Consider the following 23164-nt stretch of genomic DNA (forward strand, 5'->3'; position numbering starts at 1 on the left):
TGGGGTGGAGGATCAGGTTCTGTAGCTGATCAACTAACAAATACTTATTCGGAGAATAAACAAATTGTTCTCAGAGAGTCCCAAATTCAAACAGTATCCATAGCTACCAATAGACATGGATTTAGAGCAGCCATCATGGGGAGCGAGCCTCCTGGTTCCTGTCTAGGAATGTGGCAAATAAGTGCATCAGTCTGCAGCACCCTTGTCCTCCAGGAAAAGAAGTAACAGTTTCTAGTCACTGTACTCCTTAGAAAGAAAAGGAGGACTTGTGGCACCTTAGAGACTAACCAATTTATTTGACAATAAGCTTTCGTGAGCTACAACTCACTTCATCGGATGCATTCGGATGCACTCCTTAGCTCCTTTCTGTTGAAGAAACCACATCCAACTGGCACTGCCTCTGCTGCTGGGTTCAGCTTAGCCACAGGGTGGAGCTGCTGTGCAATAGCCCAACAGCGCCCGCAGCACCTGCTCCAGCAGCTTCCCTGGCTCTGGCTTCCCTGCAGTTTGTCCTTCATCCCTAAAACAAGCAGCTGAGATTGGACCAAAACACCTGCAGATCTAGGTGTTTGGCTGGAGGCTACCTGTTGGAAGCTTTGTGTCACTACACTGACTGTGGGGCCCCTCTTCCCATTTTCATCTCCCTGCCAAGGATATCCTTAGCCCCTGAAAAACAGGTCTCTCCTTTGGTTATACCCTGGTGATCAAGAGACATTCTCCAGAGAGAGAGCTGCTATGAAAATGACAATGTAGTGACCTCTTTCCAGTTTCAAGAGAGATTTTGAGATTTGATAAATATAAATAAATAAAATAAACTCCTTTTACTGGTTATAACAGAGAAGTATAACAAACAGTGTGATCATGTTTGTCCTAATAGTATTAACTCACTTTCACAGGCCTCGCTATTGAGTCCGTTACTTTCTGAAATCACCATCATCTTACATATGGGGTCTAATTAAAGCTGATAAACTGGTAAAAAATTCACTTAAAAAAAAATTTACATCAACATTTTCAAAAAATCCAAGAATTCCAACTAGCTTTATAGCTATTTGTAGCCCCCAAGCCCTCCAAAAACCATCATGAACATTTAATCATTTTTTAAAATAATTTAAAATATTTTTTGGCAAAATATTTAATAAAAATATCAAAATATGAAAGACTGGAGTTGGAGATTTCCAAAATCTGGTGTGATTAATTAATAAATTAATGTTGAAGAAGATCTTAACATTTTCTTCTAAATAGTGGAAATTGATCTTGAATCTGCTACGGAATCTAATCTTAATACTGTTTATGTAAAACTCTTTATATTGCTCCTCCAACTGGGAGGAGTCTGAGAGAGGCTCTCTTTCACCTGCCACCCTCCTCTTCCTCTTTTCCCCTCAGTCTTCCTCTGTCACTTTTCTTCCCCTCTTTCAGGCCTATGGTATTGTCCCTTCCCCACAATTTCTTTCCCGTTTCAACTGCAGTTACCCCCCAAACCCCCCAAAAACACATTAACAGGAATGAATAAATATCAGATGATCTTGTTGTTACTCATCCTCCCCTTCCTCTACCCACTTCCTTTTCTTTCTTTCCTTTTCACTTACATCTTTCTTGATCTTATTTAGATGGTAAGTGCATTAGGGCAGGAACTTCCCTCACTCTCTGTTCTGTGTGATGCCTAGCTCACTTTCGGGTACTGGGTAAATAAAGGTAATATTTGCTAACAGTAGAGTCACATATATGTTAATTTTTCCATGGCAGAGATCAGACTGTATTTACACTTAAGTATCTTTGAGCTTTCATCTGGCTGTTGAGTGGAGGGAGAGTGCTGCCATTTGTCTGTTTCTAGGCAGCAGCAGCAGCTCGCACACTCACATGTTGCCTGACTGGCCCTAATGAAGGGGGGCAGCACAAGAACAAGCACGCTGTGCCAGCCAGCCTAGCGAGCGAGAGCACGGCTGAGATGTGTTGCCATAGTAGCAGCAGCACAAGATACAGCTGGCCACCTTCTCGGAGCAGGCACTGAAAATCCTTTTTTTTTTTTTTTTTTTAAAACAGATTTTAGAAATCTGCAAAATTAACGAAATAAATGACAGGAAATACTTCTAGTTCTAAGTTTCTTCATTTCTTCTCTCACCAACTTAAAAAGCTCTGGATTCTAGGATAGTGTTGGTGTTAAGGCATTAAACATGTTATTGAACATACATAGTGTTAAGGTCGTGGACCATAATGGTCATTGATCAACCATTTCATTTTTCCAGCGGAATGGAGATTTCATGGCAGATCATAGTGGCAGAGTGGTGATCTCTCAGGTGGCTAGATCCAGTCCCATGGATGGTTTTAAATATCAGGACTGAGACCTTGAATTGGCCTCCGTTCTTAATGAGAAGCCAGTGCAAACAGCAGGGCAGTGGGATAATGTGTTTTTAGTAGCTTGTGTTTTTAAGGCCTGTACTACACTGAAAAGTTGATTCAGTATAGTTACATGAGGCAGGGTATGAAAAAAGAGTCCTTCTGTCAACTTAGGGTCTGTCTATACTTAAACCACTACAGCAGTGATTCTCAACCAGGGGTACGCGTGCCCCTGGGGGTGCATCAACTCACCTAGATATTTGCCTCGTTTTACAAAAGGCTACATAAAAAGCACCAGCAATGTCAGTACAAACTAAAATTTCGTACAATGACATTATACTGCTCTGTGAACTATGCACTGAAATGTAAGTACAATATTTATATTCCAATGGATTTATTTTAGAATTATAGGGTAAAAATGAGAAAGTAAGCAATTTACCACTAATAGTGTGCTGTGACACTTTTGTATTTTTATGTCTGATTTTGTAAGTAGTAGTTTTTTAAGTGAGGTGTAACTTGGGGGTACGCAAGACAAATTTGACTCCTGAAAGTGGTCTGGAAAGGTTGAGCACCACCCACTGCACTACAGCGGCAAAGCTGCAGCTGCTGCTTTACTGCTTCAGTGTAGACACTACCTAGGCCTCTTGGTGTAGGTAATCCACTTCCTCAAGAGATGGTAGCTAGGTCAACAGAAGAATTACTCTGACCTAATGCTGTCTACTCCAGGGGTTACGTTGGCATAGCTGTGTCTCTCAGGTAGAGTTGCCAATCCAGGATTGTCCTGGAGTCTCCAGGAATTAAAGATTAATCTTTAATTAAAGATTGTCATGTGATGAAACCTCCAGGAATATGTCCAACCAAAATTGGCAACCCTACTTTAGGGGTGTGGATTTTTCATATGCCGAAGAGACTTAGATATTCTGATGTAAGTTCCCAATGTAGACCATGCCTCAGATAACTTTGTTTGGGGAGGAGTTTTCCCAACCTGACAGAAAAACCCCTTCCATCAGAGTAGGCTGCAGCTACACTACGGGGCTGTGATGGCTCAACTATGATGACATACTAAATTGGTATAGTCTCTGTAGTGCCTAACATGCCCTAAGTAGATAACGCTGCTGCATTTCCCCTGGTTTGAGTTATTTCAGGGTGGGTGGCTTTCTCCCTACACATAATGAGTTGCAGTAAGCAAGTCTTGAGGTCACAAATGCATGGATCACTATCATGAGGTCTGTGTCTGGTTGGACAGCCCTAACGCAGGCTTCTGGCCAGCTGTAAGTGGAAGTGTACTTTTTACACAACCGTGACTATGCTCCAAAAACACTGAGGAGTCCAAAAGGACCGAAAGCTATGAAAATTCTTCAAAATACTTCCTTCTTCCTGTCAGTATTACATAGGGTGACCAGACAGAAAGTGTGAAAAATCGGGACGGGGTGGGGGGTAATAGGAGCCTATAAGAAAAAGACCCAAAAATCGGGACTGTCCCTATAAAATCGGAACATCTGGTCACCCTCGTATTACATCTCTTTTGCCTGTGATCAGCTTCAGCCAACCAACCACAGAGAGAGCTGGGAGATGGTGTTGTTTACAGCGGATGTAAAACAGGTAGAGCTACATATTTTCTGCACATTCTTGGCATTTCAATCTATGTTGTCAAACCAGCTTCCTCGAGTTCATATAAATGTTGAGTAGGATGGACTAGGGCTGAGCCTTGTGGGACACCTCTGATGCATTACAAAGTTGAAGACCCAGTTCCTACTCTGAACAATGTACAATCTAAATTGACCATAAAGGATGGGGGGGAAAGGGATGGGATGTACAATCAAAGTGATCAAGACGATAAAAAGGGCCCCTTTCATTATTTACATGTTTGTAGTTCTTTTGTGTGTTTGTTTCAGTGGAGCTGCATCCACTAATGTAAAATAGTGAATTTGGCACAAGAAGTTAAAAAAAACCTAATCACCTACCTTTGCATTTTAGAATGGCCTGTTTGTTGATTTTATTTGCTTAATGATTTTTTAATTAAGATCTGAGAGATCAACCCATTTAGAAAATCAATTAATAAACTAAAAGTCATGGGACGGAGTGGCAAGAGGGAGAGGTTGTTTCTTAAAATTATTATTATTACACAAACGGTTGTGTCAGTCCCAGTCTGATAACCTAGCCAGTTAGAGATCATTTTCATACTAAAGACCTAATAAGCCAACAGTTTTTAAAATTGGAGTTATGTTATGTGTATTCCACCACAGTGGGGATGGCTCCAGTTCTGAGGATGCAGCAAATTATGAGAGCAACGGCTACAGAAAAGGAACAGTGAGTATCAAATAAAGTGGATTTACTACAAAACTGAAAGATCAATAATGGTTTAATGAGCTAAAACGATCACAACGTTATGTCTTAGTAAAGTGCAGCCTGCCCATAATACCCTCTAAAGTAGTATATCTCTGTGGATAGGTTCATTAGCTGACTACTTATTTTTTTGCTTGCTTACTGGTTAAATATTTTTCGTCACCTCACTGTCTGCCCAAATCATTAGGTAGGCTTAATGTGGAAGCTGTAGCTAAGAGAGCCCAGGTTTGTGTCTATCGGTGTCAGTAGGACATGGCCTTCGCTGTGCAGGCCCACACTTATAGATTCATTTCCACAAAATATCGGGCTGCTGAGCCTGAGTCAGTACAGTTCAATGAGACTGTATTGGCATGACAAGAATTCAAGTATTGCCAAAGGATTATAAAAAAAAAAAAAAACACCTCTCGACCATTAGGGTCTGATGTGAAGCTCACCTGCTAGTGCAGATGTTTCTGAAATAACACTGCTGGGAGTTGTCTTGACATTGGAATTCTGGGTAGTCTGTCAACAGGATGTGACCAATATGAGAACCCTGATTAAACTGAGGGAAAGGAGGAGTGTGGATGTATCCCTTATTTTTGTAGAGCACTTGGATATGGCAATGAGTGTATTACAAGTGTATGCACTGATGATAGATGAAAAACGTGCAGACACAGGACAGCATTATATCCAGCAACCTCAGTAGCAGAGCCAGCTACACTTAACATTAGTTAGAATATCATGATTATGAAATTTGTGTGAGTATGTCTATACTATAGTGTAAGCCCGGCTGCAAGGTTAACCCCACTTATGTCTACACTGCAATTGAGCTAATCCAGGCTAGGGCCCTGGACGCTGCAGGCCTGGAAGGTCCAAGCTCAAGTCAAGCTGGGACCCAGGGTCAAACCTTTTGCAAAGCGAGCTGCTTCCTGGTAATGTGCAGGATGGGAGGTAAAGTTTTCTCACAGTGCACTACAGTCCTAGGGTAGAGCAGCCACATTTGGGTCGGGGTGGTAGGGACTCTGGGATATGGTTACTTGGGTATGTGCATTGCAGTGTGGATCCCAGAGTCCTAGGTTTCAGCCTGGGTTAGAAAAGTCTTAACAAAGTTTAAATACAATGTAGATGCTCAAGCCCAGGGTTCCCTGACACGGGTCAGCTGACTTGAGTCCCACTAACCCTAAATTTACATTGCAGTGTGGACATACGCATAGAAAAGGTGCATAGGATACACATATCACTAAATACGTTCTGTGAAAAGAAATGTATATTCTTTAGGCTCTGGATTTCTAGCCTGCCCATCCCTGTTCCTTTTACCCACCTTCCAGTGAATAGGTGAGGTGTCACAGTTCCAGGTTTCACTGCCCGTAGCAATCATCTGTCTGTGGGTGGGAACCTGCATTCCTGGCCCTCCAGACCAGAGTTTTAGGGTTGCAGTTTCCTTACTTATCGCAGCAGTCTGAGATTAGTGCAATGCCTGCTCTGCTCTCTCCCAGGGCTCTGACAGAGTTTACCAGTGATCAGCCAGCTTTCACAGAGCACAGTATATTTATTTAGAACAAAAGCATTACAGAGAAAATGTATCATAAATGAATAAACAGTCTACATACATGCCAAGCTTACCAGGTGTCACCCATCTTCTACATGTAGACCCTTCCAGCAGGGGTTTGCCCTCTTGGTTAACATCTCATGTCTGTTCATGCAATTCCCCCCAAGAGGTGTTACTTCTGCATAGTTGTTTATGTATCGGGAGTTTGCATTAATTACCCTGTCAGCTTCTCCCCAGCTCCAAAACGTGCACTGCCCTGCTCAGTCTTTATCAAGGAAGTTTATTTCCTTAACAGAAATAGCAAACAGAAGACAGTCTTTTAACTCAATCCTTGGCCTAGGGTGACCAGATGTCCCGATTTTATAGGGCCAGTCCTGATTTTTTGGGTCTCTTATATCGGCTCCTATTACCCCCCCACCCTCTGTCCTGATTTTTCATGCTTGCTGTCAGGTCACCCTGCCTTGGCCCCAGGTTTCAGGGCCACCCTTCCCAGGGGTCTCTGGCACTCCAGTTCCTGGCAGCTTCCCTGGCAGCTCTGCTCTCTTCTTGTAGCAACAGCCCCAGAGATGCTTCCCTTGCTCCAGGGACCCACCTCAGGAGCTAACTCCACTTCAGTGTGGGTCTCCCCTCCCCAAAGCACAACCTGTCTCAATCAATCTCCCCTAGTTCCCCACTAACAATCCTTTATAGACCCAGGGATAGCCCAGCCCTCTTTAACTGCCTGGATTGGGTTTACCTGTTCTGGTCCAGGGTTGCTGGGCTTAGTCTATCCACAGAGCCAGCTACCCTGTGATACCCTCCAGTGATTTAAGGTCCTGCAGGAAGTTCTGTGATCCTCCTTCATGGAGCCAGAATTCAATCCCCTAGCTCACAGAGCTATATATAGAGTTTATAGATATAATAATCTATGAACAACCCCTGTGCATATAATATCTGGCACATCTCAAAAAATATTCTTGGAAGCTTCTGCACTATGACACTCCTCGGGGGTACCCAACATTGTGAGGCACCTCACTGCCACCTGGCCTTAGCATGAAGGAGTCTTGTGTTTGCCTGCTGTGGATCAGCTCCCTGAAACCAACAGCCTTTGGCATCACAAGCACTTCCTACCTTCCAGGCCTCCGAGGAGGAACTTGCTCATTCTCCGCAGGGAGTGACAGGCACCACCAACCCCCTGCGTCCTCCAAGCATTCCCTGCAGTGTCCAGCCCTTTACTCACTGAACACGCGCACACAATTACCAGGCCAGCTGTTTCCAAAGGAACAGTACATACCAGCTTTAAAGATTCAACGAAGAATCCTCACTTTGCCTAACACCAGCACTTAGATGTATTTATAGTGAAAACAAGAATAAGTTTATTATTATTCTGAGACCCTGGGTTTTTTTTGCCTTCTTCCACAACACGGGTCACTTGCAGACTTAAGTTAGAGTCAATGGTGGAGTCTCTGTAACTTGAAGTCTTTAAATCATGATTTGAGGACTTAAGTAACTCAGCCAGAGTATTACAAGAGTGGGTGAGTGAGGTTCTGTGGCCTGCAATATTCAGGACATCAGACTAGATGATCATGATGGACCTTTCGGATCATAGATTCATAGAATATCAGGGTTGGAAGGGACTTCAGGAGGTCAATTAGTCCAACCCCTTGCTCAAAGCAGGACTAATCCCCAACTAAATCATCCCAGCTAGGGCTTTGTCAAGCCTGACCTTGAAAACCTCTAAGGAAGGAGATTCCACCACCTCCCTAGGTAAGCCATTCCAGTGCTTCACCACCCTCTTAGTGAAAAAGTTTTTCCTAATATCCAACCTAAACCTCCCCCACCTCAACTTGAGGCCATTACTCCTTGTTCTATCATCTGGTACCACTGAGAACAGTCTAGATCCATCCTCTGTGGAACCCCCTTTCAGGTAGTTGAAAGCAGCTATCAAATCCCCCCTCATTCTTCTCTTCTGCAGACTAAATAATCCCAGTTCCCTCAGACTCTTCTCATAAATCATGTGCTCCAGCCCCCTAATTATTTCTGTTGCCCTCCACTGGACTCTTTCCAATTTTTCCATTTAATTTAAACTGAATTAGCTCCAGATCACTCGAATTAAGGTTGTCCTCCACACACAGTTCTGTGAAATCTTCACTGCTCACCAAATACTAAATCTAAAATGGCATCACCTCTTGTTGGTTTGGTGAAGAAATCTGTCAGCTATCACATCCAGGAATATCTGGGCCCTCTTGTCCTCCAGTGTATATCTGGGAAATTAAAATCTCACACAATTCCCAGTAGTATTGAGTTAATTAAAAACATTAAAGATGTCTCTATCCATATCCAAATCCAAATTGGATTCTGGGAGTCTATAGCATACTCCAAGCACTATCCCTGGGGAATCTCTGGTAGCTTTCTTCCCTAAAGTGATTTTGACACAGTCAGTCACTGTCTTATCCATTCCATCACTTCTAATTTCTTCACAGTCTACCTCATTGTTAATATACAATGCTACTCCACCACCTTTACCTTTATTTCTGTCTTTCCTGAACAGCCCATGTACTTCAATCTTTACTATTCCACCATGTTTCTGTTATCCCTATAATATGTGGTTTCACTTTCTGCACCAGTAACTCTAATTCCTCCATTTTGTTACCCAGGCTCCTTGCTTTGGTGTACTGAAATCTTAGTAGTTTCTGTATTGCTTTGCCCAGATTCCTCGCCTGTTTAGGTACAGTCGTTATGCTGCCAGGATCACCTACCTGAGCTATCATTGGTATTGGCACTATCTTTCCTCTTGATGTCCATTCTCCTACTTCTGTTGTTCCTTTCTCCATTGCTATATCCTTTTACTTGAGTTTCTTCCCATTCAGTATTACAAGCAGGTGTGGAGAATACGTGAACATCTCCCAACTGTCTCCCCCAGATACCTAGTTTGAAAGTTCTTTTAATCAGTTGTGCCAACCTCCATCCCAGAAGTCTGTTTCCCTCCCTACTCAGGTGGAATCCATCCCATGAGAATAGTCCTTTGTCCATGAATACTTTCCAGTGATCAAATATCCCAAAGCGCTCCTTACAGCACCACTGCCTGGCCATCATCGTAATGGTTGATCATCATATTGTTGTCTCACCTTCATTCTCCTCCTCTAGGGACAGGCAGAATCCCACTCAAGATCACGGGAGACTCCATTTTTTAAAGTATCTTACCCAGCCTGGCATAATCTCTCTTGATGTGTTCTAGCAAGAATCAGTTGTTCCCATGTGAAGGACAGTGAATTCTTCCCTGCTCTCATTAGGATTCTCTTCAGCCTCAGGTCCACATCCCATATCTTAGCTCCCAGCAGACAGCATACTCATCCGTTTTCCAGATCATCTCTGGTGACAGGCCTGTCTGTTCTTCTTAATAGGGAGTCCCCTATTGTTGCTGTGATTCTCTGGTCTTCCTCGTTCTGTTCTTTCTGGCTGCAAGTCCTCTTATCTTTTGCTCTTTCTTGCTGTCTTCTGCAAGTTGTCACCTATCCCTTCTGGGGCTCCAAACCCTGGCAATCTGCATTTACTGTTCCCCTCTTCTTGTAGGACTAGCCACTCTTCTCTTATTCCTTGCCCTCCCATGTTCTGTTGCAGCCTGCTGTGCTCTTCATTGTACAACTCAGCAAACCTGTTCCTGAGCTCTATTTCTCCTTCACTAGCTGATCTTTTCCTGTGCCTGGTTCTCATGGTCCCATGCTGCCACTGGCCACTTTCCTCATCCAGCAGTCTACCCTCAAAGTTCTCCAGTCCAGCTTGCATCTGTGAAACTCGAATTTTCCCTTCAGCCTCCTCTTGCCTTCCCTCCATTCTCTGCAGACTCCAGCACGGGGCCCTCTGAGGGCAATAAAAGGGTCTGACAGCCATGAGCACTTTAAGGCTGCCCTCCCTGGATCACTCCCTGCCACCCCACTATTGTCCAAAGTTCGGCATCTCTACAGGAAAGCATGAAGGGAGTCAGCTCACCGCTTGGCACCTCTTCACCGCCAAGCGTGGCATGGTAACTCGCTTCTGCTCTTCTCATGCCTTGGCCTCTGGCCAGGTCAGTTCCAAGTCTCACCCCTTCAGGGGTAGTCCATAAGCCAAATCAATGGGGTTAGTAATAGGTGAAGGAGGGGGAAATGCTTCCCTCTCAGGGTCTATCAGAAGCCGGTCCTCCCTTGCCTCAGGGAGGGACCTTCATGCAGCTGTGGATGGGAGAGATCCTGCCTTCGCTCAGTCCTTTCTTCAGAAGCTGCAAGGTCCTTTTTCTTCCCTGGCCTGCCTCCAAGTGAGCTGTTCTGCTCCCTTTTAATTCCTCCTCCAGTCTGTGAATCTCTTGCAGGTGTGGCAGGGCAGGGCTGGCTGATCCCAGAGCAGCTCTTTAACCCCTTGTTGTCCAGTGCAAGACTTGGTACCCCATGACACTCCCCATATATACTCCAGCAAACCTTTGATCTGTACCACCAGATAAGATTCTCTCCCCACTGTTGTTTTTCTCTTCCTGTCAATTTCTTTCTGAAGTCCCCACAATCCTTCATTTGCATATAATTGAGACTGGTGATGGGAGACCCATTATGAATGAGACAATATTCAATTTACATGTAAACAGACAGATGGGTCTTGTCTGACAGAAAAGCTGTTTTTTCACCTTTGCTGGTGAACACTATTTTTATTTAGACTTTAAGAACATATTTGCAGCTCTTACGTGTATATACATATACAAGTCACAAAACTATTGGTGACCAGTGTGACACTGGCTTTTATTTGAGACCTTACATGACACTCTTTTGTGAGATAGACTGTATGTCAGGTCCCAGTGATCTCTGTAACCCCTCTGCACCTCCTTGCTGGTTGGCATTACAGAGTCTTGATTTCCAAGCACTTCTAAGGTCTCACATCTGTCACAATAGGTATCGGGACAAGAATTCCCATGGAGAAATAGATGAGTTGCTTTGACAATATTGTTTATACAACATATAAACACACTGTGGCCCAGATTTTTAAAGGTATGTAGATGTTACTGTGCTCAGTGTCACAATGCCTAAGTCTCATTTTCAAAAGGAATTTAGGCACTGAAGAGTCTAAATCCTATTGACTGTTGAAGGGATTCAGGCTCCTAAATCAGGTTTCAGAGCAACAGCCATGTTAGTCTGTATTCGCAAAAAGAAAAGGAGTACTTATGGCACCTTAGAGACTAACCAATTTATTTGAGCATAAGCTTTCATGAGCTACAGGTCACGAAAGCTTATGCTCAAATAAATTGGTTAGTCTCTAAGGTGCCACAAGTACTCCTGCTCCTAAATCAGTTAGGTGTTGTGATGCTGAGCACAGCAATGACTAAATACCTTTATAAATCTGGGCCTGAGTGCCTTTAATATAATGTGAAATGTTAGTAAGATAAGTGTGTTCTTCTTTTATTAACATTTTATTGTTTAAATTTAAAAATCTAACAAAGTGATTGTTTAAAAAAAGTAAGCCTTTAAATTGTTTCCAGTCTGGTATCAATTTGCAGACAGAGAAAGACAAATGTGGATCCCCTTTGCCTGAATTCAAGAGATTTTCTTCTTGGGAGCAAGAGTTAGGAAAGACACACTCATATAAAATAGTAAGTTTAGCCATTCAGTAATCAAGAAAATTAGCTCTTGGCCTGTGTGATTGTTTTGCAGACTCTTTTTTGTTTGCATTCTCTAGGTTGCATTGCTTGCTGATGATTATTGTAACTACTGTCAAGATGTTTTACAGAACTTGAGGAACAAAGAACTTGACAGGGTATACCCTTGTTTTAATAACATATCTGTAAATATGAGTATTAGTGATTTATTTAGATGACAAAAACTGATTGTAATGACAAAATTATTTCCATGTAGTTCACTTGCTTTGTCAGGTGATGATTATTTATATGCAAAATGAGCACTCAGTTAAATCATTCTTTGGAATACTTTATTAACATAACATATTTACATATTCCAAAGACCAAATTAGAGACCCTACTATTTAGGTGCCTAACTCCCATTGAATTTAAAATGAGTTCGAATTTAAATACTTTGCAAAGGGCAGGTGCTGACTTTTGAAAGAGGGAAAAAATGCTTGGTGGATCTCAGAACACTCTAAGGAGAAAAAGACTTCTACCAAACTTTGCCTTAGATTTTGGCTGATTTCTGTTTAAACATGGGTTGGTTGTGGGGGTGATTTACAGAACTGTTCTTGAGAAAGGCCTAGTTCATATTCAGCCAGTTAGCCCCATATCTGGGGCCATATTTATGCTACTGCTTCTTTTCTTTTTTTCTTCAATTTTGATTCTTCCTTTTAAGGTTTAACTGGCTCCCCCAGGCTGCTCTAACCTGGGACTGAACTAGGGCTAGGATGGAGCCAGGAAGAGAACCAAGGAACCACTATTGGCTCCTGTCTCTGCTGCACTGAGGAGTGTTGTGTTGTTTGCATTCAGTTTAGCGTTCCACAAGTGCAAATTTAATGAAAATTAACCAGAGAATTTGTGCAATAGGTGGAAGACCTTATCATGTCATTCTGGAAGTCTTTGCAGCCTGAAACAATAATGCTTATGTCACTGCCAGATGTATGCAGACTGTTTAAATGCTATGATAGACAGCTGTTCAAGGTACTGTAGACACAGATTTGTTTATTGCAATTATTTTGCTATCTGTTCATATCTTTTCAATAATTCTATTTGAGACATAATCACAGATGTTTATTATTATCTGTACCCGGGAAATACCACCTGAATCTTAAGTCTGTTCTTTGTACTCTAGGTTGAAGCTCTATGGCTGAGGTTTTTGGATGAGCCCATTGGAGTTTGCCACCCCACTCTCACTGAATTTCCATAGGCTCCTTTAAAAGATCCAGCCTACATCCATGGAATTTGCTTTTATGACCTTGGGCTATTTTATCTTGCATGTGACTGATGAAGAATGAACACTGGATTAGTGCCATTTTAAAAAAACAAACAAACCTATTTTGTTCCTTTGACAGCAGTACATACTTTTGGTGAAATTCCATATTGAAACATATAGCTTTTCATTCATAAGAGTTTACCGTTTACCTGAAACTGGTCATCATAATAATGTTTGATAACTAAACATCATTTGTTTAATTAGGCTTGTATAGTTAGGATTTGTTCCTGCTGCCATTAAAATCAATGGGAGTTTTGTCATTGACTTTAGTGAAAGCAGGAACAGGCTCCTAGTATTATGCAGATTTAGGCCATAAATATAATTTTGTCTTATGATGCTAGAAGCATCTGTAGTAAGCCAAAAATAATGTATTTTCCCTATGAACCTCTGTTTTAGGAAATGGAGAGCATTCTGCTTGATGACTTCCTGGAAGATGTCTCTATACAATATTTGAAGTCAGTCAGATTGTTCAGTAAAAACTTTAAACTCTGGCTGCTTACTGTTTTGGAAGATTTTCCACTCTTACTACGGATGTCCAAAATCAAAGGTGTGCATCAGGAATAGAGAAATTGTTAGTGGATGGATGGATGGATAGAAATTGTCCAAAACTTTATAACAAATCTATTTTTAAGCTCCACCTACAGTGCAAAGAAGACTATGATTTTGATAATATGATTTTAAAAACTTTCAGGTGGCACGATTTTGATACCTGTGAGAACTCGGATTAATTTGGTTACAACCAAAAATAAGTAGTCTCAACGATTTGTAAAAACAGTTTTAACCAAATTATGTCCAGTCAATGCTAAACCATGCTAAGTAAGAGTGTTTATAAAACCTTTTGTAAATCCTGTGCTTTGGCATAGTCTCTTTGGCAGTGTCGGTGATTTATGAATAAGGTGCAGAGAAGGTAGATCATAGTTAGAAATAGCTGAAACTGACAGCAAGGTCTGTCTTAAAGTTATAGTACATGACCAGTATTTTGGTAAACAAAATAAATACCTGAGTGTAACTTTACAAATAACAGATAAATAGTGGTTTTGTAATTGGTCATTTTGTAAGCTGTAACAAACTTCAAAGTTCCTATTCATTTATGAAATTATTATATGCAGGGTTGGTAGCATCATCTATTATTAAGCTTGCCCAACACTTCCCATTATGAGACCCTGTTTTCAGTTTCTTATAACTTTTTGCTAAACTTTAAAAATTTGGGTTGAAATTTTCCATGCTAGGTGACTGCCTCAAACTGAATTTTCTTGGAAAATTTCAGGGGGAACAGTTCAGCCATTTATGAGAACGAGGCTAGAATAAAATACATTGTTTTGCCCATGTTAAAAAATCTGAAGCATTTTCTTTCTTTATTCTTTATTATTATTATCAGTCATCATCAACGTCATAGCTCCTGGGAGTCCAGACATGTACCAAAGCCCCATTGTGCTAGGTGCTGTAGAAACATGGAACAAAAAGACAGTCTCTGCCTCAAAGAGCTTGCAATCTAAGACCAGAGACAACAGATGGATACAGACAGACAGATGGGGCAGTACAAGGAAACAGCCAGCATGATAGGCTGTGGTTTCAGCACACTGGCAGCCTAACTGTTGTCAATTTTTTGTAGGCCTCACAGTAAAGTGCAGTTTTAAGGAGGATTCTGAAGGTGGATAATGAGGCTGCTTTATGGATGTTTAGAGGGAGCTTCTCCCAAGCATGAAGGGCAGCATGGCAGAAAGCATATAGGTGTTTGAAAATTTTAAGTGGGTGATGATGGCTGACATCATGGGCTGATCAGAGTTGGGAGTCAGTGTTTCATTACTGAATGGGAGATGGTAGGTCATGAAGGGCCTTGAAAGTGAAGACAAATGGTGTATGTTTGATATGATAGCGGAGAGGGAGCCAGTGAAGGGATGTAAAGAGAGGGGTGACATAGTCAAACGCTAGGAGAATGATCTTTGCAGGAGCATTCTGAATGAATAGCAACAGGGCAAGGGCCAGGGAAGATGATGTTGCAGTGATTGAGATGCGAGATGATGAGAGCTTGGATATGAGTTTTAGCTGTGTGGATGGATAGGAAAGGCTGTATCTTAGAGGTGTTATGCAGAAAGAATCTGCAAGACTTAGACATTTCCTAGGTCCTCACATCCAGGCTGAGATCTGAGTTGAAGATGACACCCAGGTTACTGGACTGAGTGGCAGAGAAGATGGCCGTGTTGTCCAGTGATTGAGAAAGGAGATAGTAGGAAAGGTTTGGGTGGAGAATTAGGAGCTCCTTTTTGCTAGGTTGAGCTTGATGGCTAATGGCTAGACATCCACAAGACGATGTCTGAGAGACAGTCTGGGATTTTAGTTTGGACAGAAGGAGACATGTCTGGAGTAGAGAAGTAGATCTCTGAAATACTCTAGCGCCCTCATCATGCCCTGAAATTTGACCAAGGGGGAGGAGGAGGCTTTGTTTCAGAGATGTGCCTTATGCTGTTCCTGTGAAAATCTGCCCAAATTTGGCCAAGTTATAAATCTTGGAAAAATTTCAGTTTGCACATGCTTACTAGATTTGAGAGAGCTTATCAGGTAAAATCTCTGACGATTCCATACTAACTGAGCATGCTCCATCCCCTCACAGCTTCTAGTAGGGTGACCAGATGTCCCAGTTTTATAGGGACAGTCCCGATATTTGCGGGGGGTTTTTTATGTAGGTGCCTATTATACCCCCACTCCCACCCCAATTTTTCACACTTTCTATATGGTCAACCTAGCTCCTAATGCTGCCAGACTGCACATATGCCATCTCCACAGAAAAACTGAACATGCTCCAGGGCTACCGGGGTGAAGACAAACGTTCACTGTAATGGCTGCTCTTGGCTGCTGCAGGCTAGGGTGGGGGCTGGCACCAGAATGGAGAGCAAGGAACCTGTCTCTCCTGTGCTCTCATGACCCTCCCTGATGGCAGCCAGGGAGTGTGGAGAAGGAAGCCATCTGCTTCAAATACAGAGGGGATAAAAAACAGATGATAGGGGGAGAGAAAGGGGTAGATTGGATTAAGGAGTCTGCAGAGACTGGAACGTACGGAGGAGGGAACTGTAACTGGGAGTTGGAGGGAAAGACTGGGACTGGCAGCAGTGAGGGAAATGGATTTGGCAGAACTGGGAGCTACTTGACTATGGTGGGGGAACACTGAGATCAGATGTGGAGATTGGGGCAGTCTGGGACTGGCTGCACAAGGAGACTGTGACAATGAAGCAGTGAGGGTTAAACAGAGAAGGGATGGGGAGACAGATCTGACAAGGAGCTCATTTGCGACGGGAAAACTGGTATGGGCTGGACAAAGAGACTGGCACAAGGAGACAGGGAGTGGGTGAGGGAGACTGAGATTGGATGAGGAGCCCAGAATGGGAGAGTAGGACTGGGCACCAGTGGTTGGGTGGTAAGAGACAAATCAGATGAAGGAGTCAGGAGGTGGGAACTGGGATTGGTTGGGCAAGGAGACTTAGACTGGGCTAAGAAACCTGAAGAATACAGACTGAAACTGGCAAGTAGAATGGGACTGAAGGGTTAAGTTAGGGGAAAATAATCAGAAGAGAGTGTGCCCACTGGAGCACACTCCTTGCCAGAAACTGGAACGGAATCCAAGAATGGGATTCTGTTTCTGCTACAGAGTTTGTATGTATTGCTAAGCAAGTCACTTAACCAAAACTTTTCAGAGGTAGTTGTCATAGTTTCAGGGTAACTGCACCTGTATTTACCTTCCATGGTCCCTCGAGGGCACTCATTTAAAGGTTTACAGCTCCAAGTTGTCACCTCTCCTGGGTGGTCACCCATGTCTCACTCCCTTCTGACAGGGGTTTTTTAGGCTGCACTGCTTCCTGATCTACACTGTGACATCCCCAGCCAAGCCAGTCTGCCTGAAAGACTGTTATACCAATAAATTAAAAACCAGCAGGATCTTATTAAAGGGAAAAAGGCAAAATACCACATTTATTGTGAATACAGAAAGAATCATAGTAAGCAGTTAGTTATAGCTGTAACATTCCATTCAATCTCATCTTTATTCACACACACACACACACACAGGTTCTGCAAGGTTGTTATCATAGTTACCAGCCTTAGAGTTGCTCATGCCAAGCCACTGGGCAGGTGGCCTGGACATGAGGAGGGAGCAGGGCCTTGTCAGATGCTCATCTGATGCTCCTGGAAGTTGCTTTGCAGAATCAGACCCCAAAGTTCTCACTTTTTAGAGTCTATTTTTATAGGAATTTCTTCCTATGCCAGTCTATGGGAATTGCTTCATCATGCTGTTGCTGAATCAATCAGCAGATAGCACATTCCTGACGGCTCCAAGAAGTTATCTTGTTCTTTGGTTCTCCCATTCTTGAGGCTGTTGGGTGGATTCCAGTCTGCCCTCCGGGGGTCCTCTGGTTATTTCCACTTGACGCCTTCTTCAGCCGATGGACACTGGATTCTTAGGCTGGCACCTCCCTGATCATTCAGTTATTATCCACACCAAGCATCCATCCACATTCATCCTCTATCTCTATTTTAATCACAATTGTTAATACAACAAAAGGGCGGGGAGTCTCTGGGTGCTGTTTCTGTTGTTAGAGTATTGCTTTGAGTCTCTGTGAATTGCTTTGAGAACAGACTCTGTCTTAGAATGTACTAACACAATTAGCAGCTTGCAAGTTTCACACAGAGAGGGAGAGAAACAGTACCAAAAACCAAGAGACCTCTTAATTAGTAATACCCTGGAATTTAAACTATGGGGGAATCAAACTCATTTGTGATTTTAATACAGAACTTCTTTAATATGATCCAACAAGACAGTGCCTGTGCTGTGCTTTCTCTCTGAGGGCTATGACCAGTGTATTGACAGCAGTTACAAGTTACCACACAGCTCCTTCTAAGCAAGCACATGTATTCTTAAGGTAAAAGCAAGCAAGAAAGAATATAAAAACAATAAAAGAAACTACACGCATGCTAAAAAGTTTATCAGACATCACCCCCAACTCCAACACAGGGGTTTGGTAGGTGTCAGTCTTTCAAACCCCACAGCTGGCTTTCCCTTTGGTTACAAGTTCATTTCATCTTTAGATCAGGAACAGAACCATGGCGCTCAGGCTGTTTATCCCAAAGTCCTTTCTTTGTCTATTGGTCTCTGGAGAACCTAGTTTGAAGCAAAATATGTGAGCCTCCCCAGGAGAGGTACCTCTTTGGAGGTGTTATAATTTGAGAGATTTGCCTTAATTCTCCCCTACTATTTTCACTTTCTGGACAAACTGTGGTAACTCTCCCCCCATGGGGTGCATTCAGTCCCTGGCCCACAATGATACATAAATCATTCATACACTTAATACAATATGGTCTCCCAAAGATATTGCAGGCAATTGCCCTGTCTGTCAGTGGTCACTAACTGACTGTTTCTCCCTTTCCGAGTGCCCACCTTGAGACCCTGGGGCCTGATTTGTGCTAAGCACTGACAGCTGTAACTAAAGTCAATGGGAGCTTGAATATATAAAGTCCTATATAACACTAAGAACTCAGAAAAATCAGGACCTATGTGTCTCAAATTGGGCACCCAAAATTAGTGGATATTTTTTACCATAATGTCTCTAAGTGCATCAGTTCCCATCTGTAAAATGAGGATTATAATGACTATCTGTGTTATCATAGCACTTAGGCCCCAGTCATGGACCAGGACCTCATGATGCTAGATGCTGTACAACCACAGAATATTGACTATCTGCTCATTAACTGAGCACCATCCATCCTGCACAGTGAATGTGGCAGGGGTCCAGTGGAAAAACTAGTGTGTGATCATCTAATTAAAGACTGTATCGTAATGCATAGGCACAAGGGGGTCAAATTAAGGTTTCAAAGGCAATCTTAATGCTGGCCTTACATAACGTTTGAGTGTTTGACTTTGCAACCTGAATAATGTTCTTTTAACATAGTCTTTTGTGGGTAATATATTATATTGGGCCTTATTCAGAAATAAACATAGCCTTCTGGCCTGCATAAACCCCAGAAGGTCATGGATACTAATCAGAGAAAAGATTGTCCATCTGGAAACTTCTGTAACTTATTTTATAGTTACACTGGATCTCCCTGCACCTAAGGATAACACATAAACAATATTTTATCCTTAAGATCCCAGGGCAGGGACAATGCTTTCCAAGTGTTTCAGTGTCTAGCACATTGTGAGTGCTACTGGAAACAAATAAAATACCAGCTCTTAGTCATTATCTAAGGATAATGGACTGTGGAATCAGGAAGGTGAAGGTTTCGGTTTTTAAATCAAAATTGAAAATGTTTATAATTGTTGTTGCTTTAATTGATCTTAAATTGTAATATAACAGCATACGGCTGCAAGTAAAAAAGAAAAAGTATAGTGGGTGGGAAATCTTGGGGGTTTTCTCCTCTTTGTCATGAGTCTATTAATTTTAGGAATAAGTTTTAATCAGTGCAGCTATTGTCTGCTAACTGCAAGCTTTAGAATGATAGGGCTGAATCCTACAAGATACTGAGTACTTCAACTGTCTTTGAAGTCAAGGCACTAAATACCTTGCAGGATTAAGCCCTCAGCCTTTCACATTGCTCCTTCAGGGGCCCATTTTCTAAATTATAATATCTGTCTTCATTAATGTGCTTTAGAATTTAAAATGCCAATGATAAGAAACACCTGCCTCTTCCTCCTTAACAGAAGTTACTGTGTTTGTAAAAAGACTAAGAAGAAAGACGTATCTTTCTAATATGGCAAAGGTATGTTTTATGTACTTTTTAAAACCAGAACCCATAAAGCACAAGGCTTGAACACCTCACATGTAATAAGCCTGACCTAGGTTTTGGTTAACTATTTTACACACTCTTTTTGTAATATAACAACAAAACATTTCTTTATGTTTGTGTATTGCTACAAGCCATGATTGGGGGTCAAATCATGCCTCCTAGGTCCACACACGGAGAGCACTCTTTTGCACTGTTTACCACTCTGGATCCTGCAGAAGCCTCTCAAATAAAGTCAGGATCCATGCCGGTACCACAGCTGTAATGAAGCCACACTAGCAGGGAGCTGAGGAGGAGAGTTCAAGCTGTTTCAGAGACAAAAGGCCTTTGCACAGATCCCTGGGGAATCAGTCAGGTGTGGAGACAAGCCTGTGCCCTTTTCCGCTGGGGTAGGCCATCCTCACCACTCCATCCCCAATAGGACAATCAGCAAGGATCTCTGCAAGCTTGCTTTCACACAGCTTTCCTCCTTGGGGTCACCTTCTATGGGTTTTGTCATGGGAGGGATGATCATGGTCTAAAACAGGAAATATAAGATCAATGACAGTGTGGGTCTCCAACTCCTTGTTGGCCCCGCAGTGCTATTCTTCCTAAATAAAATGACCAGAAAAACTTCAGCAAGGAGCTGGCTTTCTAACCCCATAACTAGTATGTTGTATATTTTATAACAAAATTTTATTTATTTATGGCTAGATTGCGAGGTGGGCTGCACTCCTCTCCCCTCCTTTGCATGAGCTACTTTTTACCTTGGGACTAGATGTGCAGGGATAAAGAGTACTGCACATTTGCTTACTCTACCCTGAGCAGATATGCAAGGATTGGGCAGGGAGGAGGAGGAAAAGGGTGTGTTGGCTCCACCCCTCCAATATGCAGACCAACAAAGGTGAGCCAAAATACTAGTGGTAATTACTACCCTCCTCTTCACCCCTGAGCAAGGTGAGGCAGAGGGGAGGCCTTTCATTTAGTTTATTGAAAACCACAGCATTAGCGAAATAAAAAAGACACAATTTAAAAAGCTAAAAATAGATCATACATTTTTTAAAAACCAAATTGCCCCCTTCCACACACACACCGGGCCTGTCCTGTGAGGGGACAAGCATCCTCAACTCCCATTGACTGCAGCATGCCTTAAGAGTGCTGAATACTTCATAAGGTCAGGCTCTCACAGCCGTCATCTCTATTTCTTATGCACCTTAGAGAACAACCTGCAAGACTCAAGGTGCCTACGACACCCATTAATTCAAAATGTGTTTATGTAGATTTACTAGGCTTGTTTTGTCACTGTGTTTTAGTTCTGCTGTCAGGGAACTGCTTTCAGTTCTCTGATACTCACCTGCCCCCTCTCAGCACAAATTAAAGTTACTGGGGGTCAGCTTTAACTTACACCAGTGAGCTTTATTCCAGATGAAATTCACCCTATGCCAGGGGAATTCTCCAGTGGCAATCTCTGGCAGCTTTAGGTTCCATCTAGCATCATCTAGAATCTGTGCAACTGTAATATATTATGGCCTGATTCTTATTTACACTAAGAGCCCTTTCTACCACTCACATGTGTAAGGCCCCTTTAAACTACCAGAGCAGTATACAGAGGCGTTAGTGTAAATGGGAATGTGTTTTTAAAAACACATATTTGAACAAGTGAAATATGAAATAAGTCTTTAAAACAAACTTTCAGAAAACCTTCCCTCATCAAGATAGCCTCTATTACAGCTTCCATTAGAGACTATTTCATGTCCAGATTTGATGGCTTCTGGTGAACCAAGGCAGGAAGCAAATGCCTGTCAAGGATCCTTCATTGGATCGTTCTACTAGATCCCTCATTGGGCCTTCAGCCCCTTCCTGGTTATGCTACAGGACTGATAGCCTGAACACCTCAAATAATCATAAGAAACACATAGGTATCTCACAGGGAATTAGCTGGTCACTCAGGTAGATAGAACCCAAACCACATGGAGCTTTTGTAGGTCAAAAGCAAACCCTCCTACACTCAAAGTACACCTTGAACTTTACGCAGAAATAAATTGGCAGCCAGTGCAGGTCACTATGCTCCAAATGAGAAACACCATTGAATGACTGTGTTGCTGCATTCTGCGTCAACTGCAATTTCTGAATGGTATAAACACATAGCTCCCCACAGAGTGCTTTGCAATAATCTAACCACCTGGTGACAAAGCATGGGCAACCTTGGCAAGATCAGCATCTGAAAGAGAATGATGTAACCTCTCTGCCATGTGCCGATGATAAGAAGCACACTTGACATCTGCTGATGGTGGGACACCCAGAAATAATTGGGGATGTAATAAAATGGGCATCCCCAGGGCCATCCTTACCCATACGCAAAGTACGCAGCTGCGTAGGGCACCAGGAAATTTGGGGCATCAAATTTCCTGGTGCCCCACGCAGCTGTGTGCTGCTCCAGCCCCTGCTCTGGCTCTTCCCTAGGCCCCCACCCTTCCTCCGCCCCGCCCCGCCCCGCCCCAGCCCCGCCTCTTCCTGACCCTGCCCCCACTCTCCTGAGCTCTGCAGCTGGGCCAGGGCTGCACTCATCGTCGGCGGAAAGTGCAGTGACTTGGCCGTGCTGCTGGTGAGTGCTGGGGGGTGGTTCCCCCTGTCCCCCAGGCCAGCCCCGCCCCCTCCCGTGGCGGCCTGGGGCCTGCACCTCCCTCCCGCCCTTGCAGAGGCCTGGGACCAGCCCCCCTGGCGTAGGGCCATAGAATAGCTAGGGACGGCCCTGGGCATACCCCTTCAAAGAGGAGTGTGGATATAACTTCTGCCATTTCCTCTGATTGCTTCTCATGTTCTGTAAGCATTATCTAGGTGTTGTGAGGGTTGGTTTTTAGTCAGCAAGCCCTCACTCATAGCCCAACACAATAAATTGCTGCACTGCACCAATGAGGTCTAAAGAAATGGAAATATGGAACTGGGTGTCATACTGAGGATGCCACACCCATATTTTGTCACTAATGTTCAGAGTCACATTCTCTTGGTTTTAGCAGCTGCTGTTAGAAGCCTGGGGTCGTCTTATTTCCTGATAACAGAAAAAGGCAGGGGTGTTTTGTAAGTCATGTGTTTCTAGTTTGTTGTTTCCTGTGAGCCTGGAAACTCCCAGTGAAACAGGGAGAAGAAGGGGGTAATATTTAATCCTGCCCAAAAACTGTTTTGCAAGATGAACTGCATTAAACTAAAATGAATGAGGACTGGAATGTTATTGATATTGCAGTCAAATGGGGTAAATAATGAAAAAAAACAGGTTAGAATTATATTTGCAAATAAATGAGCCTATTGCACTCCACTG

At 42.9% G+C, this 23164-nt stretch overlaps 1 protein-coding gene and 1 long non-coding RNA gene across 2 annotated transcripts in view; one reads left to right on the plus strand and one right to left on the minus strand.

Moving 5' to 3' along the window:
* The window catches only part of RFX8 (regulatory factor X8), a 48617-nt gene that overhangs the window by 14702 nt on the left and 10751 nt on the right, over positions 1-23164 (plus strand). The window contains exons 5-10 of the mRNA XM_074945264.1: positions 4581-4644; positions 11688-11798; positions 11885-11962; positions 12696-12809; positions 13498-13648; positions 19787-19845. Of these exons, the coding sequence (XP_074801365.1) occupies positions 4581-4644; positions 11688-11798; positions 11885-11962; positions 12696-12809; positions 13498-13648; positions 19787-19845 (577 nt within the window). The remainder of the gene's footprint in view (positions 1-4580; positions 4645-11687; positions 11799-11884; positions 11963-12695; positions 12810-13497; positions 13649-19786; positions 19846-23164) is intronic.
* LOC141982844 (uncharacterized) overlaps positions 1-23164 on the minus strand; it is a 65433-nt gene that overhangs the window by 1873 nt on the left and 40396 nt on the right. The gene's annotated exons all lie outside the window — the stretch shown is intronic.

This window comes from Natator depressus, chromosome 1 (assembly GCF_965152275.1).
Source record: "Natator depressus isolate rNatDep1 chromosome 1, rNatDep2.hap1, whole genome shotgun sequence".
In the NCBI taxonomy this organism is placed as follows: Eukaryota; Metazoa; Chordata; order Testudines; family Cheloniidae; genus Natator; species Natator depressus.